Genomic DNA, 11,420 nt, shown 5'->3' on the forward strand with positions numbered 1-11,420 from the left:
AGTGAACATAGGGGTACATAAAAATGAATGGGACTATATCAAAAGAGATTTTTTTAAAGATTGTCTGATGTATGAAGGGAAAGTTGGGTTGTATATGGCATCTATCATTGAAAAATTATAGTATCTCAATGTAGTTTATGAGAGCACAGAATATCCTACATACCTATGAGGAAGTGAGGAACAATGCTTCAACTTCAAAGGGCTAGATAGTGTTAATATGCAAATCAGAAAAAAAAATTTTGATTTCACACAGTTGTCAAATTTTCAGAAAGCACAATCAAGTGGGGCTTTTTTGAACTTAAATTGGTAGAATTCAGGTTTTTAGTTGAAGGAGATCTTAAATCTCATTGAGTCTTACTCTTCAAATCTGTTTACTTTTACATGGAAATGGTACTCTCTCAAGAGGCTGTCAGTGTCCTCTATAATAACCGGAGGCTTTTCAGGCTGATACTGACTTTCGTAGAATGAGAAACATGTCTCTTTTCCCACTGAACAGAGACTTTTCTGATGGTTGGGGAAGCACCATAATGTATTCAGTCAATGCTTTTGAATAATTAATTGATTGATAGGTCAGGTGAAAGCTATACTGTACCTCCTCTCTGGGATGTCTTCAGTCAGTAGGCTGACTATTTTTTTTTTAAATTAAATTTATTGGGGTGACAATGGTTAGTAAAATTACATAACTTTCGAGTATACATTTCTACAATACATTATCTATACATCATATTTTGTGCTCATCACTCAGAGTCAGTTCTCCTTCCAGTAGGCTGACTATCACAACCAATTTTTTATCCCTGTGGCTCAGAGCATTTTGGGGTGGAGCATCTTCAGAATGCGTACCTTAATCTCTTTGGTTTTGACACTGTAGACAATTGGGTTGAGCATTGGAGGAAAAAGAAAGTGCAGATATGAGAAAAGCATGTATACCTGAGCTGGTAGTTTCTTTTTCCCAAAGCGATGGATCATGGACAGGCTGACTAGTGGGGTATAGAATAGTAGTACAGCACAGATATGCGAAATACAGGTGTTGAAGGCTTTGAGCCGCTCAGCATTGGAAGCAATGCTTAATACTGTCTTTAGTATCAGCACATAGGAGAGGAGAATGAGAATAGCATCCGTTCCCAATGTGAAAAGCATGACAAAGAGCCCAAAGCCACTGTTCACAAGAGTGCTGGAACTGGCCAGCCTTAGAACATCAGGGTGAACACAATAAGAGTGAGACAGAGCATTCATAGGCTGGAATTTCAGTCTTCCAAGGAGTACAGCCAGGGGCAGATGGAGGGCAGCACTACGGGTCATAATGGCCAGCCCAATGGCCCCAATGCGCTTGCTTGTGAGAATGGTGGCATAGCGTAAGGGCTCCCGGATAGCCACACAGCGGTCAAAAGCCATGGCCAACAGCACAGCTGATTCAATGACTGAGAAAGTGTGGATGAAGAAAAGTTGCGTAAAGCAGGTTGCAGCTCCCACTTTCCTCTGGCCCAGGAGAAAGACCGCTGCCATCGAAGGCAGTGTAGAAGCTGAGAGGCCAAGGTCAGCCATTGAAAGCATGGAAAGGAAGAGGTACATGGGTGTGTGAAGGCTGGGCACAGACTTGATAATGTACATTATGGTGATGTTGCCCAGGAAAGAGAGAACATAGATAAAGCAGACAGGAATGGCTGTCCAGCAATGAGCAGCCTCCAGTCCCGGGAGATCCATCAATATGAAGAAGAAACTGCTGCCATTATTGTTGCTAGGAATTGCCATATGTCTGGGAAGGACTTGCCTGGAAAAATTATAAAGAAAGCAAAAAGTTATTCTTTCACAGCATTTCTTTCATCTCATCCCACGTGACACTCCTGGCCTGTGCCTGCAGAGTAGTATTGCCCTTCCTCTTCTCCTCTTCTCACAGTATGGCATCCTGTCCCTTTAGATGCTTCCACTAGCGAACAACACTGCCTCTCTTTTTGGTGGTCATCCTAGTTTTCCTAGAATATTTGGGCTACTCAAATGCAGAAAATCCCTTTCTCATTTGAAGATGTTTCAAAGTTTGAAAAGTGCAAAGTGAAACTCTGTTGAGAGCACAGCACCCATGTGCAAAGCTAGCTTAGTTTTAGTACCAAAATGTAGGGTTCTAAAGAAACATAGATAAGAATAATTGTCTTTAATGGCTGCTTGGGATTTAGAAAATAAAGTATAAGGATGTTAATACTACTCTGAACTCCTGATATTAACAGATATATCTTTTGCTTGGAAAGAGATTCAGCAGATTAAAAATAATATCTATGAAAAGAAAACACCAGGAGGGGTTTGGGCTTGATATGAATGTTTTCTGGATTTACATCCTTTCTCAGTCTTTGTTATAGGGTGCTCTCTACAAACTGTTTGGATTGCTGGTCCAGATATGTCAGAGGAAGAAACTGAAAACTAGATAATATTTGTAGTTGGAAACACATTATATTTTCAATGGCAGCACACATTTACTGAGCTCCTGCTATGTACTCAGTGTAAGTTATATGATGACACATAATATAGAGCTCCTGTCTTTGAAACTCTAGTAACCCACTGATCAACATAGAACATATTCATAATCTAGTTCATGATGGTATTGACCATGGGACAGATAAAGAGTCCCAACTATGAATCCACATCCTGCTCTCCAAGACTCACCTTTTAAAAAATGATCCTGGGTATCTTCAAGAATATTATTAAAGAAAGGAATAAAATGTGGAATCTGAGGGCATAGAATTCAAAGGAATGAGGATTCCTCTCTCAAAATCTTAGGAAAATTCTCTTAACAATGGAGACATGAATAACTTCTTGGCCAGTCATTTGTTTGGCAGCTTTGACCAATAGAATAGTCTTCATTATATTCTAACTTTCTTTCACAAGCTAATTATAATGCTATCCTATAAATTCATAAAGAATACCTATAATCCCCATTCCACATGTTAAAGTTAGTCTAAGGAAAACCCAGAGAAGAAATTCTGTGAAGGGTGAGCAATGGTGTTAGAATTAAAACAAGCATGGTAATTGAACAGTAAACATATATTGGCAGTAATTATAGGAAAATTTATGGAATAATTATAATAACAACAATAACCACCTGTAAGAAAAGCAAAAAACACAGGTAAACCTACCAGATTTGTGAGAAAAATCTGTAACAGGAAGAGAAGAACTGTATTTTTCTGTGGGTATTCCTGCAGAGAGGTGAGGGTAGGTGCGTACTAGGACTCCTCTATGCTGTGCTAATAAAATGTCTCTCTGAATTTTGGTTATAGAAGGAGAGGTGGCCAATGAATAGACTTTGTATCCATCAACCTGCCTCTGATCAGTTTTACTTAAAGGCTGTTAAAACACAGTGTGTTTTCAAAAGAAAGGAAAAGCATCCCCCCCCAAAATATAATAGACTTAAATTTTCATAAATGTAAAAAGCGTATCATTATTAATAAAAATAAAACATCTGAGATTCAGCATTAATATTTCTGAGAGAGTATTTAACAAACGGGTATATAGCAAATTCATTCCTGAAGCATAACAAGAGTAGGAAAGAAGATAATTTTATGTTCAAAAGACAGACCTAAGGTGATACTCATGAACAAGCTGGTGATCAATTCACAATTGGGAATAGTGTGGAGGGCTACCTGGAAGTCTTTGTTCTGACTCCACGTTCTAAGGAAGTCAGAAAAGAAAACCTGCTACTCTTACACTCTTAAGCTTAGACCTAGGGTATAGATTCAACCCATGTACCTGAGTCTGTTCAGGGATGGGTCTTGAACTGTATAAGGACAAGTCACATCTTCCATCTTCCCAAGGAGAATGAATCTCCACAAAATATGAGGCCGGGTAGAAAGAATCAGGGACACTGGGGATGTGGGGGATTACATGAGAAAGGAAAGCAAGGAGAGAAAAGCAGTAGTGGGCACTGCATTTTGGAAATGGTATGAACTAATTCTTGCAGTACAATTCAATGACTCTTATGAGTTAACAACACTGCTGGACCTTTGAGAGAGGTAAGGGCATATATAAAGCCAAATTCTGAAAAAAACACATGGTTATTGAAAAAGCAACATTTTACCTTAGATAGCTGTGGTGATCAGTGATGAGAAAAGAGACATGTATTCCTAGGAAGCCCCGTCATGGTGCTAAGTGTTTAAGGACGTAGCAGACATAATCAAGTAGAGGTTAGAAGCATGTATTTCCCTGACTATTGTTCCTCATGCTATCCACTGCTGAGTATGAGCAGATGGGGAAATTAGTCTTCCCACATGAAATTTTGACAGGATGTTTTTGGTCACAAAGTGAGCAGCAAAAGTGCTGTCATTTACATTTGAGCTTTGCCAGGAAAAAATAATAGTCAAAATTTCCATATTTCTCAAAGTTGCCTTGTTAAACTCCTGCTAAGCTGACTCTGCAACATCCCTAAAAGGAATGTGAAACTCCATGTCTCAGATGTCTTTTTTCAAAAATGTATAACATGCTGAGAAACACTGTCTAATATGTGTCATACATAAATGTATTTTGACTTGCAGTTGATCTTAAACTCTAAGGGCAAGATTTGAATGATTGTTGGGTGAGAAAGGAGTGGCCAGGGAATGTTTTCCAAAACTATAGACTGTATCACCTAAGAGGATTAGAGGTACTGTGTACCTCCAATAAATGTCCTTCCTGACTCAGAGGTCCCCATGCAGAGTTTGAAACCATATCTAGGATAGCCTATGATCTCTTGACTTCCATCTCAAGTACACATACCGCATGATTTGAGTTAACCTAGCCCGAGGTGTTTCTATCACTTACCAGACCCGAGGGCAGGAGCACAAGTTCTGTGGATGGTGGTACAGCTGGGGCCTCATGAGGCTCCCTGACTTGAGCATAGTGCCAAGTGAGCAGGTTTATAAAACACTGGTTCTGGCTCTCCCTGGAGGCTCACACCCAATTCCTGTGATACAGGCTTTCAGGGAAGCATCAAATGGGCATGTGCCAGACAGAGCTATCTATTACTCATCCTTTGCCAGTTCTCCATATGATATATGATATAAACCCTAGGACATATAGCTAGTTCTACTTCAGGCTTCTTTTCTTTCATCCCAAGCCTAAGACCTTCTTAACTCCTAGAGATAGAAGTCCTCACATAGACCATAGCTATTCTGGCCCCAGAAATAGCTTGCATCATATTTTTATTTCCAGGATATACAATCCTTTATATCCTCCAACCATCCAAATCCAGCTGTTTTAATTTTCTTAATTATAAATATCTTGGGGGGCGGTAAGAGTGGAATAGCTACAGTACTATTTCTATGAGTGATAATATTAGTAGACTTCCTCCATCATAAATTCTTTTTACACTGATTGGCCTTTTTTCACAATAACATACCGCTTACTTTGCACTGATGTTGTCCCTTCACCTCCTCCCTCTCTCAAAGTGAATTCTTAGTATTCACTGATGGCATGATTATGAGAGGTGGACAAAATTAAAAAGGATTCACAAGTAGCACATAAAATAGGCTTGTGTTTTGTTTTGAAGCTGAGGAGCTAATGATATAAAATACAAATTCTGGTCACAATAGGTATGGGATTAGATGGGAAATTGAGATGGGAACCAAGCTGGGAATGAGGTAGAGGATCCATTTTAGGGCTACCCCAACCAATCACTAGTTCAGTGATTCACTTGAAACATTCATAAAACTCGAAATAAAATTGTACTCATGGGTAAGATTTGAGATAACAAAGGGCACTGTGAAGGAATAGCAAGAAAAAATATACATAGGTAAAGGCAAGAGAGATCACATACAGGCTTCCAAATATTTTCTCTCTCAGTCTCTCTAGCTGCAAACTTCAGAGATACATGAGACATATCTCTATCCAGGGAAGTCTTCATATGTTCTGGAGTCCAGATTTCCTAAAGGGATCTTGTCACATAGGCATATATCTGTCCTATGACAAGTACGTGTAAACCCCCAAATCAGACCACAGGTACACATAATAAACTCTATGCTTACGTTACACATGCTACAAATCTGGTTCATGTAGACCTATTGCTTTGGGCACAAATAATATTATTGCTAGGTAGCTATGTGATCATTCCAGAGGAGTAGTTCTCAGGGTTTTGTCAAAAGCCATCCATAAACATGGCTACAAAGATAAGGAAGAGCTGCATAAAATAAATCGGTTGCATTAACTCTTTTCTTGTAGGGATCTTCAGTCCATTTTCAGAAGTATGTCATTCACTGGATGTGTGTTTGAACTATTTTCATACAGCATATGTGAAATATGAATAGCTTCTATTGTGGCCTAACAAACATAATTCTAAACCTAAGTGAAAGGAATAACAAAAGAGTGGAATTATCAATTCAAAATAAAATGGGTACTCTTATGGACCCTTAAGTAATAAGGAAAATATTTAAAGAAAAGTGTATAGCAGGAAGGATTGGAATAACTTGCTAGAAGTATGGTAATTGGTTACATAGGAAGTATTATTCATTTCAGAGCATGGAATGAATATATAGTCAGAAATGAGCATTTAGCCCTAGAAAATAATCAATCAAAGAATAATGGTATATTTTGTGAGCAAAAACTAACCTATAAATGAAGAGGAGCAGTGAAAAGACTTAAACAAGTGTGCAACATAATTATGCTTAGATTTCTTTTTATCGTCAGTTTCAGGTGTACAAAACAATGTAATAGTTAGACAGTTACACCCCTCACAAAGTGATAACCTGACTCCCCCAATCTATTGCCCCTCTGACATTGTATATAGCTGTTATAATTCCACTGACTCTATTCCCTATGACTGTACTCCACTTCCTATGACTATATATATATATTAAATTATAGTTGGCATTCATCATCATTCAGCTTCAGCTTCAGGTGTACAGCACAGTGGTCAGGCATCTACATTGTCCATGAAATGGTCTCCCTAATAAGACAAGTGCCCACCTGACACCCTACAAAATCTTTACAGCATTATTGATTATATTCCCCAAATTGTCTTCCATATTCGCATGGCAATTAAAAAGCACAAATTGGTAGTCACAATATGCTTAGATTTCTTTTAAAGCTGCTGTCAGTTCCATTTGGAGTTGTTTGAGACTGAAAGGAGGGAAGACAACAAGAAGAAGGGTAAAATAATTTATTTCATTATTATTAATTAGTTATTAACATCTAAACTGAGGTAGGAGCTGTGGAAATATAAAAATGAGGGCTGTTGGGGAAATATTAATAAAGTCTACAGTGTGGTGAACGATTGTAATTATGAGCGAGAAAGTAAGGCGCATCCCTGGCATAGTTCATATTTTTGGCTGGAGCGAGAAAGTGAATGGAGATGCCATTCACCTGGAGAATACCAAAGTGGGAGCAACAGGAAGTAGCAGTTGAAAATGGAGCAGGAGACATCCTGCTAGTCTGTCTAAGTTCCCTCTTGGACACGTCGAGTCTAAGGTTTCCATAGAGCACACAATGGGAATTATCCAGGAGTGAGGTGTGAACCCATCTGGAGTTCAGAAAAGAGGTTGAGTTTGAGATTCTGGGACGGGGGACAACATTCCTATTCAGAGGATTGTTGTAGGAAGTGAAGCCAGAAAATGCAATGAGTAAAATTAGCCAGAGAGATCCGAGAATAACCAGAATAGAGAAGTATTAGAGAAGCCAACAAAGTACAGAAATTTAATAACAAGTGAGCAGTCAACAGTGTCAATTATTGATGAGGGGACAGGATTTGAAATGGATTATTTGATTTGGTAGTTTAGAGTTCATGGATGGCCCTTGCCTAAGCAATTTCAATGGAGTAGTAGAGACAAAATTTTATTGCAAAAGAGTTGAAGAGGAAATGATTTTTAGTTCAGTCTAATTACAAGTAAACTGTGTTGTTTTGGGATGCATATCTAAATAGTCACAATATAGACAAAAACAATGAAATGAACACTATAAAACTCAGAATACTGATTTAACGTGGTGGCTATGATGAGGTTATGTTCTGTAAAGGCTGCTAAAGAAATCTGAGTGTTGATAATTTATTACTTTTTTTTACTTAGGTGATAATTATATGGTTCATTTTACAAAAATTTATTGAATGGCACACTTATTTCCACACAGTTTTCTGTATATGTGTTATATTCCACAACAATAAATTTTAAAGCTTTGACAAGAGGAAGAAAACTAATGCATATTATTTTTCAAGTAGCTTAATTATGAGCTAAAGGAAAATATTGATTAAGTACTTAGTGATTGCCATATGGTTAGTAAGACTTTATTTTTTTATTTATTTTATTTTATTTTATTAAATTTATTGGGGTGACAATTGTTAGTAAAATGACATAGATTTCAGGTGTACAATTCTGTATTACATCATCTATAAATCCCATTGCGTGTTCATCACCCAGAGTTAGTTCTCCTTCCATCACCATATATTTGATACCCCTTACCCTCATCTCCCACCCCCCACCTCCCACTCCCCTTACCCTCTGGCAACCACCAAACCATTGTCTGTGTCTATGAGTTTCTGTTTCTCATTTGTTTGTCTTGTTCTTTTGTTGCTTTTGGTTTATATACCACATATCAGTGAAATCACGTGGTTCTCTGCTTTTTCTGTCTGACTTATTTTGCTCAGCATTACTCTCTCAAGATCCATCCATGTTGTCACAAATGTTCCTATATCATCTTTTCTTACCGCCGAATAGTATTCCATTGTGTATATATACCACAACTTCTTTATCCATTCATCTATCGAAGGACATTTTGGTTGTTTCCATGTCTTGGCCATCGTAAACAAAGCTGCAATGAACATTGGAGCACACGTGTCTTTATCTCTAAATGTTCTCAGATTTTTTGGGTAGATACCCAGGAGAGGGATTGCTGGGTCATATGGCAATTCTATTCGTAATTTTTTGAGGAACCTCCACACTGCCTTCCATAACGGCTGCACCAGTCTGCATTCCCACCAACAGTGTATGAGGGTTCCTTTTTCTCCACAGCCTCTCCAACATTTGTTACTATTTGTCTTGTTGATGATAGCCATTCTGCCTGGGGTGAGGTGATATCTCATTGAGTAAGAGTTTATTTTATGAAGAGAGAGTTTAAAATAATTTTTAACCGTTGTAAAGCAGCTAGTGGAGAAGGATTGGCTTGGCTGGAGAAAATTATTTCTAGTTAAGGAAGTATAGTAAATTCATGCTTGGTGAAGGAGGTGTATTCATTTCTTATTGTTGCTGTAACAGATTACCACAAACTCAGTGGCTTAAAACAACATGATATTGTTATTTGACAGTTCTGGGGATTAAATGTCCAAAATGAGTCTTGCAGGGCTTATATAAAGGTTATCTGCAAGGCAGGTTCTTTCTAGAAACTATAGAGAAGAATCTATTGTCTTGCCTCTTCGAGCTTCGAAGGGGTACTCGCATTCTTTGGCTTATGGCCCCATTTCTGTATCTTGGGAAGAGGATTGTGAACATGTGAAATTGCAGCTCTGGATTATGCAATTAAGCCACCCAGGATTTCAAAAATAAACATTTAGGCACAGAAAGACCAAATGAATTAAAGAATATTATTTTGTACTCATTACAATATAAAAATCTAGTGTTATTCTTAATTAGAACTGAAAGGTATAGGTGTAAGAGTAGAAAATATAGATGTTTAAACTGATTCCAAAGGTTAGTTTAGTGTTGAAAAGTACAAAACACAAGAAAGGATGAACATTGATGGAGCTGTTATTTTAGACTCAAAGGGTCCCCTTGCCTGTGCACATTCAAGCCAAATAAGATGAGAGCGGGAGATTTTGCAAAGAAAGTGAAGTTTCTTTTAAGGAGTTGGTGCCAAGTTGAGACACAGGTGAGCTAGTGCTCTCAAAAACCTGGTTCTCTAATGGCCTCTCGTGGCTGGGTTATATAAGGGAAAATTCATTAACCATGGTTACTAGGAAGCTGGGGTTGGGGGTTCTACTAATCTAAGGCAGGGAGCAATTGATCATGGCATCAGGTCCTAATGTCAGTCATGGTATTGGTCCATCCAGTTTCCAGGAAATACTGTCCATGGGGTCATTCTGCTTTTATAATCTGGAGCTGAAACATAACTGAGGTCAGCATGTTATCTTTGTTTTTTTTGTTGTTGTTTGTTTGTTTTTATTAGTTTCAGGTGTGCAAAACAATGTACTAGACATTTACATCCCTCACAAAGTGATAACCCCCCTCTCCCAATCTACTACCTCTCTGACATCTTATACAGCTGTTACAATTCCATTGACTCTATTCCTTAAGCTGTGGAGACCACTTCATGGACAGTGTAAATGCCTGACCACAGCAGTGTATACCTGAAACTGAAGCTGAATAACTGAATGCCAACTATAATTATATATATATGGTCAAAGGATGTGGAGTACAGCTTAAGGTATTACTTTGTTTTACTAAAACCTTTTACTAGTTTGAGGTTTAGTTTAGTTATTATATCCTGGTCATGGTTGATAGACCTGATGCTTTATTCTTAACTGAGTTTGACCCTGACCCAAACCTAATGTCCTAAGAGCTTAATGATTAAAAGGAGTGGATACAGTATATGTACAGGTAGAACCCTCTGGGGAAAGAATGCACGGAATTAACGGTTCTATCAGGCTAAACAAAGCTAGCTTGTATTAAAGCAAAATACATGCTAAAGAAATGAAGTTCATGTGTGGTTGCAGAGGTTTTCCTGGAGTATGTGTGACCCAGGGTGAATATGAAAGACAATAAACAGTGTTTTCATAGACTTAGAGAAGGTGAGGGTTAAAGGACAGGGACTAGGGATCTCCAGGCCAAAATCCAGAGGCTGTGAAGTCAAAAAGTGAGCATGCCTGAAAGAACATTATGCTACAGATTTAGAGTCTGGCAATAGACATGTTGGTACGTATTTAGGTAGAGATTGTTGACATTGTTAATTTCATGGCTTTATAGATCTTTTCAACAGCAATATTAGGTATTCATTTGTTTATTTGTTTCTTTCTTGTTGTCCCCTACTTCAACAACAATATCATTAAGTAAACAAACCATTGTAAAGGCAAAAAGTTTGTTTAATTCATAGCATATCTGCAACTCCTCAAAAAGTCAGAGAAGTAGGTGTTCACTAAATAATTATCACCCTATCAAGAGTGATATACATATATACAGATGATAACAAGAAGTACTTAATCACTGAAAAAATGAACTATAAGACTACAACTTCTCTGGTCAGAATATATGAACCATTGGACTAAGAAATAATGAGACTAATTTATTATTTCAAAATTTTAATTTACTAAATAAGTGTTATTGTTCAGTACATATTCATTCAAATCATAGAATAGAAATAATTATCCAACTTATTATCCTGTATAATTCAGAAGAGTCAGTGTTCAAACAGAGTCTTTGTGGGCATTTGGAATATTAGCAAGTTCTTTATTTTATAAAGCATTCTTTCTCTGTTAGGATAGTGCTCAT

The 11,420-nt window shown here is 37.7% G+C and overlaps 1 protein-coding gene across 1 annotated transcript; it reads right to left on the reverse strand.

The window, feature by feature from the left end:
* Positions 1-801: 801 nt before the first annotated feature.
* Positions 802-1,749, reverse strand: LOC109436918 (olfactory receptor 51G2-like). The gene has a single exon (XM_019715798.3). It carries the CDS (start codon positions 1,747-1,749, stop codon positions 802-804), a length of 948 nt encoding a protein of 315 aa, XP_019571357.2.
* Between the last annotated feature and the right edge of the window lie 9,671 nt (positions 1,750-11,420).

This window comes from Rhinolophus sinicus, chromosome 14 (genome assembly GCF_057876585.1).
Source record: "Rhinolophus sinicus isolate RSI-liver-muscle chromosome 14, RSI-T2T, whole genome shotgun sequence".
NCBI classification, from domain to species: Eukaryota; Metazoa; Chordata; class Mammalia; order Chiroptera; family Rhinolophidae; genus Rhinolophus; species Rhinolophus sinicus.

What these genes read in the sequence shown, in the direction of transcription:
- LOC109436918 (XM_019715798.3), bottom strand. Translation starts at nt 1,749, where the DNA reads ATGGCAATTCCTAGCAACAATAATGGCAGCAGTTTCTTCTTCATATTG.